Source organism: Tachyglossus aculeatus, chromosome X1, assembly GCF_015852505.1.
Source record: "Tachyglossus aculeatus isolate mTacAcu1 chromosome X1, mTacAcu1.pri, whole genome shotgun sequence".
In the NCBI taxonomy this organism is placed as follows: Eukaryota; Metazoa; Chordata; class Mammalia; order Monotremata; family Tachyglossidae; genus Tachyglossus; species Tachyglossus aculeatus.
The window spans coordinates 15,332,074-15,354,891 of NC_052101.1; the positions used below are offsets into that span (position 1 = coordinate 15,332,074).

Consider the following 22,818-nt stretch of genomic DNA (forward strand, 5'->3'; position numbering starts at 1 on the left):
ATAGATGAATGAAATGGATGGATGAATGAATGAAATGGATGGATGAATGAATGAATGAATGAATCAATGGATGAATGAAATGGATGGATGAATGAATGAAATGGATGGATGAATGGATGAATGAATTGGATGGATGAATGGATGAATGAATGAATGAAATGAATGAATGTAATGGATGAATGAATAAATGAAATGGATGAATGAATGAAATTGATGAATGAATGAATGAATTGGGTGAATGAATGAAATGGATGACTGGATGGATGAATGAATGAATGATGAATGAATGAATGAATGAAATGGAGTCCGGCCGCCCAATAGAGATTGTGCCCTGCCCCGACGCCCGCTGGGAAACGGAGTCCCGGGCGAGAGTCCGGCCGCCCAATAGGGAAGGTGCCCCCGCCCCGACGCCCGCTGGGAAATGTAGTCCGGCCACCCAATAGGGAGGGCCCTTCGCCCCGCGGCCTGATGGGAAATGTAGTCCTGCCGCCCAATAGGGAGGGGCCCTCGCCCCGCGGCCCGCTGGGAAATGTAGTCCGGGGCGGCCCAGCCCTTCGCCCGGGCCTTTCGTGCCTGTGGGCCGCCTTCCTGGTTGGGTTTTGGGGTTTTGCTTTCATTTGTCGCTGTTGCTTTTTGAACGGCCCCGAATTTCGGCTCGCACCCACACTGTTCATTCTCCCCACATCCACCAAGCTGGCTCTCTTCCTCCCTTCAAAGCCCTACTGAGAGCTCACCTCCTCCAGGAGGCCTTCCCACACTCAGCCCCCTCCTTCCCCTCCCCACAGCACCTGTACCTAAGTTTGTACTGATTTATTACCCTATTTATTTTACTTGTGCATATTTACTATTCTGTTTATTTTGTTAATAATAATGGTGGCATTTGTTAAGCGCCTACTATGTGCAAAGCACTGTTCTAAGCGCTGGGGAGGTTACAAGGTGATCAGGCTGTCCCACGGGGGGCTCACAGTCTTCATCACCATTTTACAGATGAGGTCACTGAGGCCCAGAGAATAATAATAATAATGGCATTTATTAAGCGCTTACTATGTGCAAAGCACTGTTCTAAGCGCTGGGGAGGTTACAAGGTGATCAGGCTGTCCCCACATGGGGCTCACAGTCTTCATCCCCATTTTACAGATGAGGTCACTGAGGCCCAGAGAATCATAATAATAATAATAATAATGGCATTTATTAAGCGCTTACTATGTGCAAAGCACTGTTCTAAGCGCTGGGGAGGTTACAAGGTGATCTGGTTGTCCCACGGGGGGCTCACAGTCTTCATCCCCATTTTACAGATGAGGTCACTGAGGCCCAGAGAAGTGAAGTGACTTGCCCAAAGTCACACGGCTAATTGGCAGAGCTGTGATTTGAACCCATGACCTCTGACTCCAATGCCCGGGCTCTTTCCACTGAGCCACTCTGCTTCTCTAATGATGTGCATGTAGCTATAATTCTATTTGTGCTGACGATTTTGACATGGGTCGACATGTTTTGTGTTCATTCATTCATTCAGGCGTATTTATTGAGCGCTTACTGTGTGCAGAGCACTGGACTAAGCGTTTGGGAAGTACAAGTTGTGTTGTTGTCCGTCTCCCCCTTCTAGACTGTGAGCCCGCTGTTGGGTAGGGACCGTCCCTATATGTTGCCGACTTGGACTTCCCAAGTGCTCAGTCCAGTGTTCTGCACACAGTGAGCGCTCAATAAATACGACTGAATGAATGAATGAATGAAATCATAGTTATTCATTCATTTATTCAATCGATCATATACGTTCATTCACACATTCAGTTGTATTTATTGAGCGCTTACTGGGTGCAGAGCGCTGGACTAAGCGCTTGGAAAGTACAGTTCAGCAACAGAGACAATCCCTGCCCACAGCGGGCTCACGGTCTAGAAGCGGGGAGACAGAAAGCAAATCAAGTCAACAATCAATCAATCAATCGTATTTATTGAGCGCTTACTGTGTGCAGAGCACTGGACTAAGTGCTTGGGAAGTACAAGTTGGCAACATATAGAGACGGTCCCTACCCAACAGTGGGCCTTGGGCAAGTCACTTCACTTCTCTGGGGCTTAGTTCCCTCATCTGTAAAATAGGGATGAAGACTGTGGGCCCCCCCCGTGGGACAACCTGATCACCTTGTAACTTCCCCAGTGCTTAGAACAGTGCTTGGCACATAGTAAGCGCTTAATAAATGCCATCATTATAAAAGGGGGAGACAGAGAACAAAACCAAACATATTAACAAAATAAAATATATAGAATAGATAAGCACTTGTAAAATAAATAAATAAATAGAATAGCATCAATATAAATAATCATAATGATGGTATTTGTTAAGCCCTTACTATGTGCCAAGCACTGTTCTAAGTATCGGAGTGGATACAAGATAGTCAGGTTGTCCCACGGCGGGGGGGGGCTCACAGTCTTCATCCCCATTTTCCGGATGAGGGAACTGAGGCCCAGAGCAAAAAATCAATCAATCAATCAATTTATTGAGCGCTTACTGTGTGCAGAGCACTGTACTAAGCGCTTGGGAAGTACAAGTTGGTAACATATAGAGACAGTCCCTACCCAACAGTGGGCTCACAGAGCAGTGAAGTGACTTGCCCGAGGTCACACAGTGGACAAGCGGCGGAGCTGGGATTCGAACCCACATCCTCTGACTCCCAACCCCGGGTTCAATCAATCAATCAATCAATCGTATTTATTGAGCGCTTACTATGTGCAGAGCACTGTACTAAGCGCTTGGGAAGTACAAATTGGCATCACATAGAGACAGTCCCTACCCAACAGTGGGCTCACAGTCTAAAAGTTCATTCCATGACGCCACGCTGCTGTAGAGTGCTAAACGTATGTAATAATGATGATATTTGTTAGGCGCTTACTATGTGCGAAGCACTGTAATAAGCGCTGGGGGGGGATACAAGGTGATCAGGTTGCCCCACGTGGGCTCACAGTTTTAATCCCCATTTTACAGGTGAGGTAACTGAGGCCCAGAGAAGTGAAGTGACTTGCCCAAAGTCACACAGCTGACAAGCGGCGAAGCCGGGATTAGAACCCGTGACCTCCGACTCCCAAGCCCGGGCTCCTTCCACCGAGCCACGCTGCTTCGTAACAGGTTTTTCTATGAGAAGCCCTTCAAAAATATTTCACTGAAGTATCAGCAAATTATGATTGAGAGGTGAATTTTCCTCTATTGTTAAATCCATAAATAGCAATTTCAGAATCTTTTTTGTTCAAGCTCTCAAACGACATGAGCGGTGAGAACGTAGGTCTGCCGGAATTCATTTAATTGGCCTCTGAATTTGCCACCTGATGGGAAAGTTCCAAGTTAGAAATGTTACCTTCATTTATAGCCGTAGCCTTGATTTTGGCAGCCAGCTAAAAATACATCAGCGGATGAAATATATAGAAGCAAATTTGAGTGTGGAGAATGGATAGAATGAAATACTTTCTGAAATCACAGTGTTTTAGTTATCGAGTCTGCATTTGCGTATTTAATATATTTTATGATGCCAAGATTTCCAGCCTGGGGTACCCAACTCTTTAGTTCGTCTTTAGTTTAGTTGGGGAAGCAGCGTGGCTCGGTGGAAAGAGCCCGGGCTTTGGAGTCGGAGGTCATGGGTTCGAATTCCGGCTCTGCCACACGTCTGCTGTGTGACCTTGGGCAAGTCACTTCACTTCTCTGAGCCTCGGTTCCCTCAACTGTAAAATGGGAATTAAGACTGTGAGCCCCACGTGTATCTCCCCAGCGCTTAGAACAGTGCTTTGCACATAGTAAGCGCTTAACAAATGCCATCATTATTATTATTATTTTTATTATTACCCCATGATCCCTCCACACATCCGCCAAGCTAGCTCTCTTCCTCCCTTCAAAGCCCTACTGAGAGCTCACCTCCTCCGGGAGGCCTTCCCACACTGAGCCCCCTTTCTCCTCTCCTCCTCCCCATCCCCCCGACCCTACCTCCTTCCCTTGTATATATTTGTACAGATGAATTATTCCATTTATTTTACTTGTACATATTTACTATTCTTTTTTTTATTAATGATGTGCACATAGCTCTAATCCTATTTGTTCTGACGACCTTGACACCCGTCTCCATGTTTTGTTTTGTCGTCCGTCTCCCCCTTCTAGACTGCGAGCCCGTTGTTGGGTAGGGACCGTCTCTATATGTTGCTTAGACTTCCCAAGCGCTTAGTCCAGTGCTCTGCACACAGTAAGCGCTCAATCAATACGATTGATTAGTACAGTTCTCTGCCCAAAATGTGCTCAACAAACACTACCGACTGTTTAGGAGAGCCCCAAATATCTCTTCTGTGATTCTCCAGACACAGTCACTTTGGTCTCTTCCTGCCCTCCCTCTTCCATTTTTCCCTACACTTCTCATTCCCTTCTCTATCTTCCCTCCCTCTTTTCCTTTTCTTCCTCTCCTTGACTCGGCACGCTTCCTAATCGGTTGTCCACACCCCTAATAATCCGTCCTAAACCCCATTTCCTTAGCCTGATGACGATTGTGTTGCTTGGAAGAAAATCAAGCCTCGCTGAAGTTACCGTAGAATCACAGGCTTGAAGCAACTCATTCCATCCCCCTGCTTTTCGGGAGATAAATGAACTAACTTTGATAATCTTCTTTTTTCAAGTCCGCTGGGAAGAGAGGTACAAGGTGACATCAAGGTTAAACCAACTGAAGATCCAGTATGGTAGGAATTGGGCCAGGCTTCCTGGAGGAGGTAAGATAATAATAATAATAATAATAATAATAATAATAATAATAATAATAATAATAATAATGGCATTTATTAAGCGCTTACTACGTGCAAAGCACTGTTCTAAGCGCTGGGGGGGTTACAAGGTGATCAGGTTGTCCCCCAGGGGACTCACAGTCTTCATCCCCATTTTACAGATGAGGTTACTGAGGCACAGAGAAGTGAAGTGACTTGCCCAAAATCACACAGTTGACAGTTGGCGGAGCTGGGATTTGAACCCATGACCTCTGACTCCAAAGCCCAGGCTCTTTCCACTGAGCCACGCTGCTTCAGGAGCGGAAGATTTCAGGAGGACTTTAATATCATTATCAATCAATCAATCGTATTTATTGAGCGCTTACTGGGTGCAGAGCACTGGACTAAGCGCTTGGGAAGTCCAAGTTGGCAACATCTAGAGACAGTCCCTACCCAACAGTGGGCTTACAGTCTAAAAATCATTATGGTATTTATTAAGCACTTACTATGTGCCAAGCACTGTTCTAAGCGCTGGGGTAGATACAGGGTAATCTGGTTGTCCCACGTGGGACTCACAGTTTTAATCCCCATTTTACTGGTGAGGTAACTGAGGCACAGAGAAGCAAGCGGCTTGCCCCAAGTCACGCAGCAGACGAGTGGCAGAGGCGGGATTAGAACCCATGACCTCGGACCTCGTGATAAGGTTTACTAGTGCGTGAAGTGGTGGAATGGTGGATTGAAAGGTGAAAGAAGTCCCGGGGAGGGGAAAGGTGTGCAGATCGGAGACAGAAGAGGTGACAACAAGGAAGGGTGAGAAGGGGAGTTTGGAAGGAGCGAAGAGTTTCAGCTGTGGATCAGTAATAATAATAATAATAATAATAATAATAATAATGGCATTTGTTAAGCGCTTACTATGTGCAAAGGACTGTTCTAAGCGCTGGGGTGGATACAATCAGGTTGTCCCAGGTGAGGTTCACGGTCTTAATGCCCATTTTGCAGGTGAGGTAACTGAGGCCCAGAGAATAATACTACTAATAATAATGATGGCATTTATTAAGCGCTTACTATGTGAAAAGCACTGTGTTATTAAGCGCTTACTATGTGCAAAGCACTGTGTTATTAAGCGCTTACTATGTGCAAAGCACTGTGTTATTAAGCACTTACTATGTGCAAAGCACTGTTCTAAGCGCTGGGGAGGTTACAAGGTGATCAGGTTGTCCCACGGGGGGCTCACAGTCTTCACCCCCATTTTACAGGTGAGGGAACGGAGGCCCAGAGAATAATCATAATAATAATGATGGCATTTATTAAGCGCTTACTATGTGCAAAGCACTGTTCTAAGAGCTGGGGAGGTTACAAGGTGATCAGGTTGTCCCACGGGGGGCTCCCAGTCTTCACCCCCATTTTACAGATGAGGGAACTGAGGCCCAGAGAATAATAATAATAATAATAATAATAATGACGGCATTTATTAAGCACTTACTATGTGCAAAGCACTGTGTTACTAAGCGCTTACTATGTGCAAAGCACTGTTCTTAGCGCTGGGGAGGTTACAAGGTGATCAGGTTGTCCCACGGGGGGCTCATGGTCTTCACCCCCATTTTACAGATGAGGGAACTGAGGCCCAGAGAATAATAATAATAATAATAATAATGACGACATTTATTAAGCACTTACTATATGCAAAGCACTGTGTTACTAAGCGCTTACTATGTGCAAAGCACTGTTCTTAGCGCTGGGGAGGTTACAAGGTGATCAGGTTGTCCCACGGGGGGCTCACAGTCTTCACCCCCATTTTACAGATGAGGGAACTGAGGCCCAGAGAATAATAATAATAATAATAATGATGGCATTTTTTAAGTGCTTACTATGTGCAAAGCACTGTGTTATTAAGCGCTTACTATGTGCAAAGCACTGTTCTAAGAGCTGGGGAGTTTAAAAGGTGATCAGGTTGTCCTACGGGGGGCTCACAGTCTTCACCCCCATTTTACAGATGATGGAACTGAGGCCCAGAGAATAATAATACTAATAATAATGATGGCATTTATTAAGCGCTTACTATGTGCAAAGCACTGTGTTACTAAGCGCTTACTATGTGCAAAGCACTGTTCTAAGCGCTGGGGAGGTTACAAGGTGATCAGGTTGTCCCACGGGGGGCTCACAGTCTTCATCCCCATTTTGCAGATGAGGGAACTGAGGCCCAGAAAAGTGAAGTGACTTGCCCAAAGTCACACAGCTGGCAATTGGTGGAGCTGGGATTTGAACCCATGACCTCTGACTCCAAACCCCGGGCTCTTTCCACTGAGCCATGCTGCAATGCATTCATTCCATCTTACTGATTAGTTGAGGAGGGCAAATGCTAACGAAGAAAAGCCTTGAAGTCAGTAGGCGAAGTCTGAGCTTGATGTCTGAGCTTATGTTGCCAATTTGTACTTCCCAAGCGCTTAGTACAGTGCTCTGCACATAGTAAGCGCTCAATAAATACGATTGATGATGATGATGATGTAGAGAGATCTCAGTTACCACTGGGGTTTTGGGGGACTGAAAAAATATGAATAATTCTCTCTGTGGCTAGTTTAAACGCTCAATGGTATCCAAAGTTGGACAACATTTCAGCTTTTTGAATCTTCAGTTCGTTTAAACCTCCATCAGTCCGTGTCCCACGGGGCTCACGGTTTTAATCCCCATTTTACAGATGAAGGAACTGAGGCATAGAGAAGTGACTTATTTTTAAATGGTATTAAGCGCTTACTATGTGCAAAGCACTGTTCTAAGCGCTGGGGGGATACAAGGTGATCAGGTTGTCCCACGTGGGGCTCACAGTCTTAATCCCCATTTTACAGATGAGGGAACCGAGGCCCAGAGAAGTGAAGTGACTTGCCCAAAGTCACACAGCTGACAGTTGGCGGAGCTGGGATTTGAACCCATGACCTCTGACTCCAAAGCCCGGGCTCTTTTCCACTGAGCCACACTGCTTCTCAAGCAGCTTGGACTTGCCCAAGGTCACACAGCAGACAAGCGGCAGAGCCATGATTAGAACCCAGAAGCAGCGTGGCTCAGTGGAAAGAGCCCGGGCTTTGGAGTCGGAGGTCACGGGTTCGAATCCCGGCTCTGCCACTCGTCAGCTGGGTGACTTTGGGCAAGTCGCTTCACTTCTCTGGGCCTCAGTTACCTCATCTGGAAAATGGGGACTGTGAGCCCCCCGTGGGACAACCTGATCACCTTGGAACCTCCCCAGCGCTTAGAACAGTGCTTTGCACATAATAAGCGCTTAATAAATGCTATCATTACTATTATTATTATTATTAACCCAGGTCCTTCTGACTCCTAGCCCCGCTCTCTTATACACTATCATCACCATCATCAATCGTATTTATTGAGCGCTTACTATGCGCAGAGCACTGGACTAAGAGCTTGGGAAGTACAAATTGGCAACATCTAGAGACGGTCCCTACCCAACAGTGGGCTCACAGTCTAAAAGGGGGAGACAGAGAACAAAACCAAACATACTAACAAAATAAAATAAATAGAATAGATAGGTACAAGTAAAATAAATAAATAGAGTAATAAATATGTACAAGCATATATACAGGTGCTGTGGGGAAGGGAAGGAGGGGGATGGATCCCGCTGGGATAAGCAGCGTGGCTCAGTGGAAAGAGCACGGGCTTTGGAGTCGGAGGTCATGGGTTCGTATCCCGACTCTGCCACATGTCTGCTGTGTGACCTTGGGCAAGTCACTTAACTTCTCTGAGCCTCAGTTACCTCGTCTGTAAAATGGGGATTAAGACTGTGAGCCCTACGTGGGACAACCTGATCACTTTGTATCCCCCCAAGCGCTTAGAACAGTGCTTTGCACATAGTAAGCGCTTAACAAATACCAACATTATTATTATTATTATTATTATGGAGAGGGGGATGAGGGGGAGAGGAAGAAAGGAGGCAGCACTATGCCCTGCTGCTTCTCAAATTAAATTAAACCAAGTCTTCCCAAATCGAAGCAATACTTCCTGCGGCGCAACGGTTGACTTTTGACACCCTTTAGACTGGAAACTCCTTGCGGGAGGAGCACATTTCCACCAACTCTGTTCGACTGTACTCTCCTGAGAGCTTAATACAGTGCTCTTGCCATGGTAAGAGCAGGCCCTTAGACCTCAACTGGGCTTTTGGGTCCTTGGCTGTTTCTGGCTGTCCCGGTGGTAATTCCTCCCCAACACCCTTGAGACCCTCCTATTTCTTCCTCTTGGGAGAGGACTCTGCCACAGAGTTGGTAGACACGTCCCCTCCCTATCAATCAATCAATCAATCAATCGTATTTATTGAGCGCTTACTATGTGCAGAGCACTGTACTAAGCGCTTGGGAAGTACAAATTGGCAACACATAGAGACAGTCCCTACCCAACAGTGGGCTCACAGTCTAAAAGGGGGAGAAGACTTTCCCTACAGAAAGTTTACAGCCTAGAAGGCGGGGAGAGACGTTAAAATAAATTACAGTTTGGCGCGTAAGGGCTGGGGGGCTGAGGGTGAGGTGAATTCCTTTAGTGCTCAAAGGATGTGGATCCAGGTGCGGAGCTTGACGCAGAAGGAAGTGGGAGTTGGGGCGGAAAGGCCTTAATCGGGGAAGGCCTCTTGGAGGAGGTGTGGTTTGAATAAGGCTTGGAAAGCCGGGAGTGTGGCCTTCAGGAAAATCGTAGTGGTAGTCGTACTACCAAGGTACTACTGAAGTAGCTCTCCCTAAATTTCATTCCTAGACTCTGCGCATCAGGCAGAAACTCCTCACCCTGGGCTTCCAGGCTGTCCATCCATCCCCTCGCCCCCTCCTCCCTCACCTCCCTTCTCTCCTTCTCCAGCCCAGCCCGCACCCTCCGCTCCTCCGCCGCTAATCTCCTCACCGTTATGCCTCGTTCTCGCCTGTCCCGCCATCGACCCCCGGCCCACGTCATCCCCCGGGCCTGGAATGGCCTCCCTCTGCCCCTCCGCCAAGCTAGCTCTCTTCCTCCCTTCGAGGCCCTGCTGAGAGCTCACCTCCTCCAGGAGGCCTTCCCAGACTGAGCCCCTTCCTTCCTCTCCCCCTCGTCCCCCTCTCCATCCCCCCCCATCTTACCTCCTTCCCTTCCCCACAGCACCTGTATATATGTATATATGTTTGTACAGATTTATTACTCTATTTTACTTGTACATATCTATTCTATTTATTTTATTTTGTTAGTATGTTTGGTTTTTTTCTCTGTCTCCCCCTTTTAGACTGTGAGCCCACTGTTGGGTAGGGACTGTCTCTACATGTTGCCAATTTGTACTTCCCAAGCGCTTAGTACACTGCTCTGCGCATAGTAAGCACTCAATAAATATGATTGATTGATTGATTGATTGATTAGACTGTGACTTCTAGACTGTGAGCCCACTGTTGGGTAGGGACCGTCTCTGTATGTTGCCAACTTGGACTTCCCAAGCGCTTAGTACGGTGCTCTGCACACAGTAAGCGCTCAATAAATACGATCGATTGATTGCTCGGCACTCAGTAAGCACTCAGGGATTGATTGACTGCGCTGGGAAACTCCCCACAGCTGCCAGAGGTGAGCTGAAATGGAGGAAATAAAAATAAGGGAGCTAGATGACAGTGTAAGGCAACAAGAGGAAACATTATTGGCCGTGAAGTACATCCTCTTTCAGTGAAGCATGGCAGCATAGTAGACAACTAGAGTACTCTCCCCCTCGTCCCCCTCTCCATCCCCCCCGTCTTACCTCCTTCCCTTCCCCACAACACCTGTATATATGTTTGTACACATTTATTACTCTATTTTACTTGTACATATCTATTCTATTTATTTTATTTTGTTAGTATGTTTGGTTTTGTTTTCTGTCTCCCCCTTCTAGACTGTGAGCCCACTGTTGGGTAGGGACTGTCTCTATATGTTGCCAACTTGTACTTCCCAAGCGCTTAGTACAGTGCTCTGCACACAGTAAGCGCTCAATAAATACGATAGATTGATTGATTGACAGATCAGACCGGTCTGCTGCAACGAGATAGGAGCGGTTCTTTTCGGATAGAAACTTAAAGTGGATTGGGAGACAGAGGCAGATCTCCACTGTGTGACTTCAGGCAAGTCACTTCACTTCTCTGGGCCTCAGTGACCTCATCTATAAAATGGGGATTAAGACTGTGAGCCCCCCGCCGTGGGACAACCTGATCACCGTGTAACTTCCCCAGCGCTTAGAACAGTGCTTTGCACGTAGTAAGTGCTTAATAAATGTCATCATTATTATTATTATTATCTTCGATAACGCAGGACAGCTGGATACAGCACGGAAGAAGAAACTAATAATTTATTAAGTGCTTACTGTGTGCAGAGCATTGTACTAAGTGCTGGGACAGAAGACGCAAGTATGTGCAGAGCATTGTACTAAGTGCTGGGACAGAAGCCGCAAGTAGGGATTAGACACGGTCCCTGTCCCCTTGGTGTAAGTATTAAGTTGGGTGGAAGGGAGTGGAGGCAGACGCATTGGGAATGATGAAACATTAAATAATAATAATAATAATAATAATGATGGTATTTTGTTATGCGCTTACTATGTGCCAAGCACTGTTCTAAGTGCTGGGGAGGTTACAAGGTGATCAGGTTGTCCCATGGGGGGCTCACAGTTTTCATCCCTGTTTTACAGATGAGGGAACTGAGGCCCAGAGAAGTGAAGTGATTTGCCCAAAGTCACACAGCTGACAATTGGTGGAGCCGGGATTCGAACCCATGAGTTCCGACTCCAAAGCCTGGGCTCTTTCCACTGAGCCACGCTGCTTCTCCAAAACACGGATCCCCACGGTAAGAAGGAATTTCAGCAGGGGGTACGGCAAGAAAGATCCATTCCTCTTCATTAGATCCCAGGATCCCTGAGCCAGCTCTTAGGTCAATGCTCTGCATGCAGGAGGTTTTCAGTAAGTGCTATTGATCAATCAATCGTATTTATGGAGCGCTTACTGTGTGCAGAGCGCTGTATTAAGCACTTGGGAAGTACAAGTTGGCAGCATATAAACAAAATAAAATAAATAGAATAAATATGCACAAATAAAATAGAGTAATGAATTCATACAAACATATATACATAAATATAGGTGCTGTGGGGAGGGGAAGGAGGTAAGGCTGGGGGGATGGGGAAGGGGAGAGGACTTGCCAACTTGTCAACCGTGTGACTTTGGGCAAGCCACTTCACTTCTCTGGACCTCAGTGACCTCATCTGTAAAATGGGGATGAATCAATCAATCAATCGTATTTATTGAGCGCTTACTGTGTGCAGAGCACTGGACTAAGCGCTTGGGAAGTACAAGTTGGCAACATATAGAGAAGACTGCGAGCCCCCCGTGGGACAAGCTGATCACCTTGTAACCTCCCCAGCGCTTAGAACAGTGCTTTGCACGTAGTAAGCGCTTCATAAATGCCATTATTATTTTTATTATTCTCCTCATGCCTAAGAGCGGTGGAGGCAAACAGGGCAGGGTGACATTCTCAAAAGTTCTCTACCCTTTGTGTTTAGCGAAGGCTGACGAGGAAGAGTGCCACTGATCCCAAGCAGCCAGATGCCACAGGACTGTAGCCCACCAAGCTGAAGCGGTGTGGCCTCGTAGAAAGAGCACATGTCGTCTAAGAGCCAGAAGTTTTTGGTTTCTAATTCCGGCTCTGCCGCTTGTCTGCTGTGTCATCTTGGGCAAGTCACTTCGCTTCTCTGAGCCTCAGTTATTTCACCTGTAAAATGAGGATTAAGACCGGGAGAGCTACGTGGGACGGGATCTGTGTGCAAACCGATCATTCTGTAAGCACCTTGGCGCTTAGTACTTCCTTCCTCTCCCCCTCGTCCCCCTCTCCATCCCCCCCATCTTACCTCCTTCCCTTCCCCACAGCACCTGTATATATGTTTGTACATATTTATTACTCTATTTTTTTATTTATTTTACTTGTACCTATCTATTCTTTTTATTTTATTTTGTTAGTATGTTTGGTTTTGTTCTCTGTCTCCCTCTTTTAGACTGTGAGCCCACTGCTGGGTAGGGACAGTCTCTAGATGTTGCCAACTTGTACTTCCCAAGCGCTTAGTACAGTGCTCTGCACACAGTAAGCGCTCAATAAATACGATTGATGATGATGATAGTCCAGGGCCTGGCACATCGTAAGTGCTTAATAATAATAATAATGATGGTGGTGTTTGTTAAGCGCTTACTATGTGCCCAGCACTGTTCTAATCGCTGGGGTGGGGGATACAAGGTGATCAGGTTGTCCCACGAGGGGCTTAGTCTTAATCCCCATTTAACAAATGAAGGAACTGAGGCCCAGAGAAGTGAAGCGACTTACCCAAGGTCACACAGCAAACAAGTGGCAGAGTCAGGATTAGAACCCATGACCGGGTTCTTTCCACTGAGCCACGCTGCTTCTCTAACTTTATACACGCCACTGAAAAAAAAAAAAAGGGAGCAAGAAGCACACATATGGAGCATCTCTGACACCTGGAGAATACGTCTGAGGAAAAATGTAAGGACCAAAGAAAAGAAGAATATCAACACTACGGAGATCCAACCGCAACAATTTGCAACGAGATCGCTTTATTCTTTAAATTATTTTAAATGATACAGTCAACAATAATTTAGTCATTTCATCCGGAGGAGAAAGGTGATAGACCAGAAAAGACAACTGTCAATTAGGCAGCATATTATGGAAATCTGCTGAATCTATTTCATTTATAGACGGTCCCCCCAAAACGAATTCGTTTCCACACATCATTTTGGTTGATTTCAAAATTTAAATTTGGATTGCTTTTGCCACTGATGCCTCCCACGGAAAATGGCGAATTCTGCCTGGCTGTCCTTCGGTAAAGTCGGAGGCAGGCTCAGGTAGAGGCGCGGTGGGGATGTTCGAACTCATTTCCATTTCCAAGACCGAGGCTTGGTTTCTACACGGTGAGAGCAACATTATCCCCCCCCTTTCCAAACAAATCCGGACTCACACGCACGACAAAAGGCACGAGTCAACCAAAGTCTACAACGCGGCTGCAAAAATGTCGCAGCGCCAATATACGACCGAAGCAAAACGGGGAAAGACGCGGCGGTCAGGACCGATCGGGGGCCTGGAATCATCGGGAAGGAAGACGAGCGGCAGGGTTAATTCAGAAAAAGCTCGTCTTGAGTTTAATTGTCGGGGCCGAGTGGGTGGCGGGGGCCGGTTGGCGGGCAGCTGCCTTGGCTTTGCTGGCCTGGCTGGCCCTCACCGCCGTTTCCAGGCGCGTCTTCAACTCGGGGGCGGCCCCCATCACCGTCTTGAAGGCGTGAGGGTAGAGGGGGCCGATACGCATCAGATTCTGCAGGGCAAACTCGTGCAGGTCCTTGGAGGCCCGAGCGGCTGAAGCAAAAGCGTTTTCATCCAGCAGATACGAGATCAGAGTGGGAACTAAGAGGGCAAGCAGCTGCACTCCTGAAAGACAGAAACGCCAGAGCTTCAGTTCAGAAAATCGCAGAGTTTGGGGTTTGTAGCATCATCATCACCATCCATCGTATTTATCGAGCGCTTACTGTGTGCAGAGCACTGGACTAAGCGCTTGGGAAGTACAAATTGAGGGCAAGCAGCTGCACTCCTGAAAGACAGAAACGCCAAAGCTTCAGTTCAGAAAATCGCAGAGTTTGGGGTTTTCAGCATCATCATCATCATCATCAATCGTATTTATCGAGCGCTTACTGTGTGCAGAGCACTGGACTAAGCGCTTGGGAAGTCCAAGTTGGCAACATAGAGAGACGGTCCCTACCTAACAGTGGGCTCACAGTCTAAAAGGTCATTTTATGGCATTTTTTAATCAATCAATCAATCAATCGTATTTATCGAGCGCTTACTGTGTGCAGAGCACTGGACTAAGCGCTTGGGAAGTCCAAGTTGGCAACATAGAGAGACGGTCCCTACCCAACAGTGGGCTCACAGTCTAAAAGGTCATTTTATGGCATTTCTTAATCAATCAATCAATCGTATTTATCGAGCGCTTACTGTGTGCAGAGCACTGGACTAAGCGCTTGGGAAGTACAGATTGGCAACATAGAGAGACGGTCCCTACCCAACAGTGGGCTCACAGTCTAAAAGGTCATTTTATGGTATTTCTTAATCAATCAATCAATCGCATTTATTGAGCAATTACTGTGTGCAGAGCACTGGACTAAGCGCTTGGGAAGTACAAGTTGGCAACATATAGAGACGGTCCCTACCCAACAGTGGGCTCACAGTCTAAAAGGTCATTTTATGGCATTTCTTAATCAATCAATCAATCAATCGTATTTATTGAGCGCTTACTGTGTGCAGAGCACTGGACTAAGCGCTTGGGAAGTACAAGTTGGCAACATATAGAGACAGTCTCTACCCAACAGTGGGCTCACAGTCTAAAAGTCTAAAGGTCATTTTATGGCATTTCTTAATCAATCAATCAATCAATCGTATTTATCGAGCGCTTACTGTGTGCAAAGCACTGGACTAAGCGCTTGGGAAGTACAAGTTGGCAACATATAGAGACGGTCCCTACCCAACAGTGGGCTCACAGTCTAAAAGGTCATTTTATGGCATTTCTTAATCAATCAATCAATCGTATTTATTGAGCGATTACTGTGTGCAGAGCACAGGACTAAGCGCTTGGGAAGTACAAGTTGGCAACATATAGAGACGGTCCCTACCCAACAGTGGGCTCACAGTCTAAAAGGTCATTTTATGGCATTTCTTAATCAATCAATCAATCGTATTTATTGAGCGCTTACTGTGTGCAGAGCACTGGACTAAGCGCTTGGGAAGTACAAGTTGGCAACATATAGAGACAGTCTCTACCCAACAGTGGGCTCACAGTCTAAAAGTCTAAAGGTCATTTTATGGCATTTCTTAATCAATCAATCAATCAATCGTATTTATCGAGCGCTTACTGTGTGCAAAGCACTGGACTAAGCGCTTGGGAAGTACAAGTTGGCAACATATAGAGACGGTCCCTACCCAACAGTGGGCTCACAGTCTAAAAGGTCATTTTATGGCATTTCTTAATCAATCAATCAATCGTATTTATTGAGCGATTACTGTGTGCAGAGCACAGGACTAAGCGCTTGGGAAGTACAAGTTGGCAACATATAGAGACGGTCCCTACCCAACAGTGGGCTCACAGTCTAAAAGGTCATTTTATGGCATTTCTTAATCAATCAATCAATCATATTTATTGAGCGCTTACTGTGTGCAGAGCACTGGACTAAGCGCTTGGGAAGTCCAAGTTGGCAACGTAGAGAGACAGTCCCCACCCAACAGCGGGCTCACAGTCTAAAAGGGGGAGACAGAGAACAAAACCAAACATACTAACAAAATAAAATAAATAGAATAGATATGTACAAGTAAAATAAATAAATAAATAGAGTAATAAATATGCACAAACATATATACATCTATACAGGTGCTGTGGGGAAGCCCTTTTTTAGCCCATACAAGGTGCCAGGCACTGGACTGAATGCTGGGGCAGACACCAGCTAATCAGTTTGGGCAAAGTCCCCGTCCCAGGTAAGGTTCACGGTCTTAATGCCCATTTTGCAGATGAGGTAACTGAGGCCCAGAGAATAATAATAATAATGATGGCATTTATTAAGCGCTTACTATGTGCAAAGCACTGTTCTAAGCGCTGGGGAGGTTACAAGGTGATCAGGTTGTCCCACGGGGGGCTCACAGTCTTCACCCCCCATTTTACTGATGAGGGAACTGAGGCCCAGAGAATAATAATAATAATAATGATGGCATTTATTAAGTGCTTACTATGTGCAAAGCACTGTATTATTAAGCGCTTACTGTGTGCAAAGCACTATTCTAAGCGCTGGGGAGGTTACAAGGTGATCGGGTTGTCCCACGGGGGGCTCACAGTCTTCACCCCCATTTTACAGATGAGGGAACTGAGGCCCAGAGAATAATAATAAAAATAATAATGATGGCATCTATTAACCGCTTACTATGTGCAAAGCACTGTTCTAAGAGCTGGGGAGGTTACAAGGTGATCAGGTTGTCCCACGGGGGGCTCATAGTCTTCACCCCCATTTTACTGATGAGGGAACTGAGGCCCAGAGAATAATAATAATAATAATAATAATGATAATAATGATGGCATTTATTAAAATTAAAAGCTGTATCCAAAACAGGCTTGCGTGGTCTGGATTGATCCTATTATCTAGGTGGGGCCAAGGAAGGTCTAGTACTCTGCTCTGAGATAAAAAGTTATTAGTACTTCGTATCAGAAGGTGCAATATTTAAGAGCGACCCATTGCTGCTAAGTGGCAGAGATAACATTCCTAGCCCTCAGCTAGGAGGGAAAAATGGCTATTGTGGGAACCGATCCGCTGTTCTCAGGTGCCCCAAACTCAAGCTCTAGTTTTATGGGTAAATTCATTTTACCACCTTATATGGGAGGGGAAAAATAAAGGCAGGTGATTTTCTCAGCTCCAAAGGTTACCAAGAGCAAATGAAATCCTCATGACAACAGCGACTCGGAGATAACGTTCCGGGAAAAGCCCAGGTTATTTCTGAACGACGCTAGGATCCATTACGGGATTGCAACACCTTAATCAGGGAGCAAAGGTGTAGATTGGAATTGGAATGTCGACAGCGGGGCCCAGGAGAAACCAACGGGAATGGAAGGGAATAGACTCTTTCTGTGGTTACGGTCAGTCGCTCAGAGAGGCAATTTGTTCAATTTATAACATTCGCGCTGTGTCCTACACAGCAAGGACACATTCCCATTCGTCACGTCTGGATAACAGTTGGCAATTTTCAGCTGCCCCTTTAAAAACACGAACCACTGGCAGTTTATTATTTTTTTTCCTCTCTTGGCAGGCCTGGATCGATGAATGAGGACTGGAGAAAGGAGAATGGAGGTAATTAGGCCGCTGTAAAGGAAGTGTGTGACTTTCGGCAAGTCACTTAACTTCTCTGTGCCTCAGTTACCTCATCTGTAAAATGGAGATGAAGACTGTGAGCCAGCCAATTGAGGAACTGTCCAGGGAACCCTACAGATGATGCTCCCCTTTTTTGGGCCAGAGACAATTTTGTCACGCATCTGTGGTATCTCAAAGCACTTGACGGTCTTTCTAAGAAGAGCCGGGGATACCGATGATACCAGGAAGTGATCGCGTGACCCAGGCAAAGCTGAAAGACCCATTATAGAACAATGGGATAATAATAATAATAATAATAATAATAATGGCATTTATTAAGCGCTTACTATGTGCAAGCACTGTTCTAAGCGCTGGGGAGGTTACAAGGTGATCGGGATCACCGCCACTACTACTACTCACTGCCGATTCCCGTCCCCGGGGACGCCTATCTTCACTCGACTACTACAGTCTAAAAATAAAGTACATTCAATATTCCAAGATACCGCGTAAGTGGTATCTTATCGTACCTCAGTGCAGCATACAGAAATAGAAGAGACATTAACTTGTGGCTAACAGAAAATAATAACTGAAATTTTGTCCGGGAGCAGACGCGTGGCTGCAAACGGTCTTGGCAAGTGAACAACAGATGATAGAGATACTGTGAGCCAGGTGTGAGACGGGGCCTATGTTCAATCCAATTATCTTGTATATATCCCAGTGCTTGGCACATAGTAAGCACTTAACACTGCAGACTGTAAGTTCCCTTTAGACTGTAAGCTCGTTGTAAGCAGGGAATGTGTCTGTTGTATCGTTATATTGAAGTCCCAAGCGCTGAGTACAGTGCTCCGCACAGAGTAAGCGCTCGATAAATACGACTGACTTAACAAGTACCATAATCATAACAGCAGTGTCACACACACACTGAGCAGCTTAATGGCAAAAACTGGGCGCTGAACTGCAGGCTTCCCAATTTAGGAATCCTCCGTTTGGAAAATGAGCATGTAAATCGCAGAACTGTAATAAGAATGTAATAAAATACCTCGCATTTTTTGCCTCATGGCCTAAAAATTACTCTGGAGTCTTTCAAATGTTAAAAATGACAGGCCTAATTATCAGTAACCCGATGAATTCTTGAATTTGGGAAATTAGGGTTTAACAAAGGTTAGATTAGAAGACAGAATAATGCTTTCACTTTGTGTAGTCTTTGGAATCACCCCCAATTTTTTTTTTAACAAAGTGAGCCTCCCTTACATGTCTGATCAATCTCCATGTGATCGAAACATCAGGGCAAGTAAAATTATATATAATGATATATATATATATATATATATATATATATATATATATATATATATATAATATTAATGATAACCTTAACTTAGGCTATCACTTTTATTGAGCACACTGGAATTACGGGCACGCCTTTACAGTTTCACTAGACACTTTCACTCTTTCTGAGACAGCAGTTAGACAATTCCTACAGAAGGCCAGGCGACTAAGTGGCCTTATTACCGACACGTTTTAAGATCATCATCATCATCAATCGTATTTATTGAGCGCTTACTGTGTGCAGAGCACTGTACTGAGCGCTTGGGAAGTACAAATTGGCAACATATAGAGACAGTCCCTACCCAACGGTGGGCTCACAGTCTAAAAGGGGGAGACGGAGAACAAAACCAAACATACTAACAAAATAAAATAAATAGAATAGATAGATACAAATAAAACAAACAAATAAATAAATAGAGTAAATCAATCAATCAATCAATCGTATTTATTGAGCGCTTACTATGTGCAGAGCACTGTACTAAGCGCTTGGGAAGTACAAATTGGCAACACATAGAGACAGTCCCTACCCAACAGTGGGCTCGCAGTCTAAAAGGGGGAGACAGAGAACAGAACCAAACATACCAACAAAATAAAATAAATAGGATAGAAATGCACAAGCAAAATAAATAAATAAATAAATAAATAGGGTAATAAATATGTACAACCAGTAAAAAATATGTTCAAACATATATACATATATAAATACATATATAAATCAATCAATCAATCAATCGTATTTATTGAGCGCTTACTATGTGCAGAGCACTGTACTAAGCGCTTGGGAAGTACAAATTGGCATCACATAGAGACAGTCCCTACCCAACAGTGGGCTCACAGTCTAAAAATATAAATGTCTAAATATAAAAGTCTAATATAAAAGTCTAAAAATATAAATGTATATATATATATATGTATATATTTATATACATATATATAAATATGCCATATAATATATATATATATATATATATATCATATAATATGCCACTAAAACGCATTAATCTCTGTTGGTGTATTTTTGTCCCAATACAGCTTGCCTTAGTCTTCTGAACAATGATATTTCTTACGATTTCCACCCTTTGAAAATTTACTGTCATTCTCTGTTCCCAAATATATGGAACCTATAGTACAGCATTCTATTTCTGGACCAAAATACTCACTGTTCCGCTCTTCACCAAGGGCAACCAATGTTTCCAGGACTTTGATCCCTTCTTGGACTGCTAAAAGCTCTACGTTGCTGTTTGGCCGGTTCCTTTCCACAGCTTTTAATTTCTCGACCATGATTGGGGCCAGTGAATGGATATATGGGGTTGAGAGGGCACGGTTGGAGTGTTGGAACAGTGAAAGGAGAAGTTGGTAACATTTGGCCTGAACCTAAAAGGAAAACAAGCTTTATTAATTAACACATACTATTATTGTTCGTATGTTTGCCTCATATTGAAACTCAAGTGACCTCACGTGTAAAATGGGGATTAAGACTGAGAGCACTCTGTGCTTGGCTGGTATCTACTCCAGTGCTTAATACAGTGCCTGGCACATAGTAAGGGCTTCACAAATAATAATAATTACAGTATTGATTAAGCGCTTACTACGTGCCAGGTGCCGTACTAAGTGCCGGGGTGGATACAGGTAAATCGGGTTGGACCCGGTCCCCGTCCCACGTGGGGCTCACAGTCTTCATCCCCACTTTACAGATGAGGCAACTGAGGCACCGAGAAGTGAAGCGGCCCGCCCAAGGTCACACAGCAGCCAAGCGGGGGAGCCAGCACTAGAACCCACGTCCTCTGACTCATTCATTCATTCATTCAATCGTATTTATTGAGCGCTTACTGTGGGCAGAGCACCGTACTAAGTGCTTGGGAAGTACAAGTTGGCAACATGGAGACGCAGCGTGGCTCTGTGGAAAGAGCACAAGGCACTGGAGTGAAAGGTCATGGGTTCAAATCCCGGCTCCACCACTTGTCAGCTGTGTGACTTTGGGCAAGTCACTTACCTTCTCTGGGCCTCAGTTCCCTCACCTGGAAAATGGGGATTAAGACTGTGAGCCCCACATGGGACAACCTGATCACCTTGTACCCTCCCCAGCGTTTAGAACAGTGCTTTGCACATAGTGAGCGTTTAATAAATGCCATTACTATTATTCTATCTCCCAACTTGGCCAAGTCCGGGCTCTTTCCACTAAATTCCCTCATCTGGAAAATGGGGATTACGACTGGAGCCCCACGTGGGACAACCTGATCACCTTGAATCCTCCCAAGTGCTTAGAACAGTGCTTTGCACATGGTAAGTGCTTAACAAATGCCATCATTATTATTATTATTATTATTATAAGCCACGCTGCTTCTGATGGCATATGGTGCTCTCCCAAGCGCTCAGTACAGTGCTTCGCACACAGTAGGCGCTCAATAAATAGGAGGCCGGGTTCGTGCGGCCCACGTCTCGCAGCGCCACCAGGCGACCAGAGCCTGGAAACGGCTGTCGCCCCTCTTGGTGGGGCAGGGGATCTGGGTTCCAATTCTGCCACCGCCACCGGTCTGCTGTGTAACCCTGGACAAGTCACTTCACTACTCGGTACCTCGGCCACCCCATCCAGAAAATGGGGACTGGGAGCCGCACGTGGGCCAACCTGATTACCTTATATCTACCCCAGCTCCTAGACAGTACCTGATAATAATAATAATGATAATAATGATAGCATTTATTAAGCACTTACTATGTGCAAAGCACTGTTCTAAGCGCTGGGGAGGTTACAAGGTGATCAGGTTGTCAATCAATCAATCAATCAATCGTATTTATTGAGTGCTTACTGTGTGCAGAGCACTGTATTAAGCGCTTGGGAAGTACAAGTTGTCCCACGGGGGGCTCACAATCTTAATCCCCATTTTACAGATGAGGTAACTGAGGCACAGAGAAGTGAAGTGACTTCACCAAAGTCACACAGCTGACAACTGGCAGAGCATGGATTTCCAACCCGTGACCTCTGACTCCAAAGCCCGGGCTCTTTCCACTGAGCCACGCTGCTTCCCCCAGTAAGCACTTTGAGCACAGTAAACGCTCAAAGACCATTGCTATTATTATCGTTATTATTATTATTGTCGGGCACCGATCCGTCCCCGCTCTCTGCAGGAATCAGTCCTGAAACCTAAACCCCACCCCCGGCCTCCCCTCCAAAAAAAAAAAAAATAAGGAATGTGATACTGAATAAATAGTAGAAATTGGGGCAGGAAGGTAGATTTGGGATTCATCTGCTCACACGGTTTCTCAACTACTGCTTCAATGGAGATGAACTTCCAGAGAGAGTAGATCAGAAAGAGTACAGAGACCCAGAACTAGGCCTTATTAAGAACTGAGGAGTTGAGGAAAAGCCAGAAAACGAGACTGAGAAGGAGCAGTCAGAGAGGTAGAGTAAACCTATGAATCAAGCAAAAACTCCTCACTGTCGGCTTCAAGGCTGTCCATCCCGTCGCCCCCTCCTACCTCACCTCCCTTCTCTCCTTCTCCAGCCCAGCCCGCACCCTCCGCTCCTCTGCCACTAATCTCCTCACCGTTCCTCGTTCTCGCCTGTCCCGCTGTCGACCCCCGGCCCACGTCCTTCCCCGGGCCTGGAATGCCCTCCCTCCCCACATCCTCCAAGCTAGCTCTCTTCCTCCCTTCAAAGCCCTACTGAGAGCTCACCTCCTCCAGGAAGCCTTCCCAGACTGAGCCCCCTTTTTCCTCTCCCCCTGCCCTCCCTCCTTTCCCTCCCCAAGCACTTGTATATATCTGTACAGACTTATTACTCTTTTATTTTACTTGTACATATTTACTATTCTATTAATTTTCTTACTGAAGTGCATATAGCCATAATTCTATTTGTTCCGACGATTTTTGA

The 22,818-nt window shown here is 45.5% G+C and overlaps 2 protein-coding genes across 3 annotated transcripts in view; both read right to left on the bottom strand.

Moving 5' to 3' along the window:
• STRN (striatin) overlaps nucleotides 1-12,346 on the bottom strand; it is a 140,953-nt gene extending 128,607 nt beyond the window's left edge. Inside the window, exons 1-2 of the mRNA XM_038771664.1 lie at nucleotides 12,232-12,346; nucleotides 356-629 (exon numbers count right to left, since the gene is read on the bottom strand). Of these exons, the coding sequence (XP_038627592.1) occupies nucleotides 356-629; nucleotides 12,232-12,346 (389 nt within the window). The remainder of the gene's footprint in view (nucleotides 1-355; nucleotides 630-12,231) is intronic.
• A 946-nt stretch (nucleotides 12,347-13,292) lies between these two features.
• The window catches only part of HEATR5B (HEAT repeat containing 5B), a 108,748-nt gene continuing 99,222 nt past the window's right edge, over nucleotides 13,293-22,818 (bottom strand). For both annotated transcript variants that reach the window (XM_038772110.1, XM_038772109.1), the window contains 2 exons: nucleotides 20,108-20,321; nucleotides 13,293-14,169 (listed from right to left, as the gene is read on the bottom strand). In XM_038772110.1, the coding sequence (XP_038628038.1) occupies nucleotides 13,865-14,169; nucleotides 20,108-20,321 (519 nt within the window). In that variant the 3' untranslated portion in view covers nucleotides 13,293-13,864. The remainder of the gene's footprint in view (nucleotides 14,170-20,107; nucleotides 20,322-22,818) is intronic.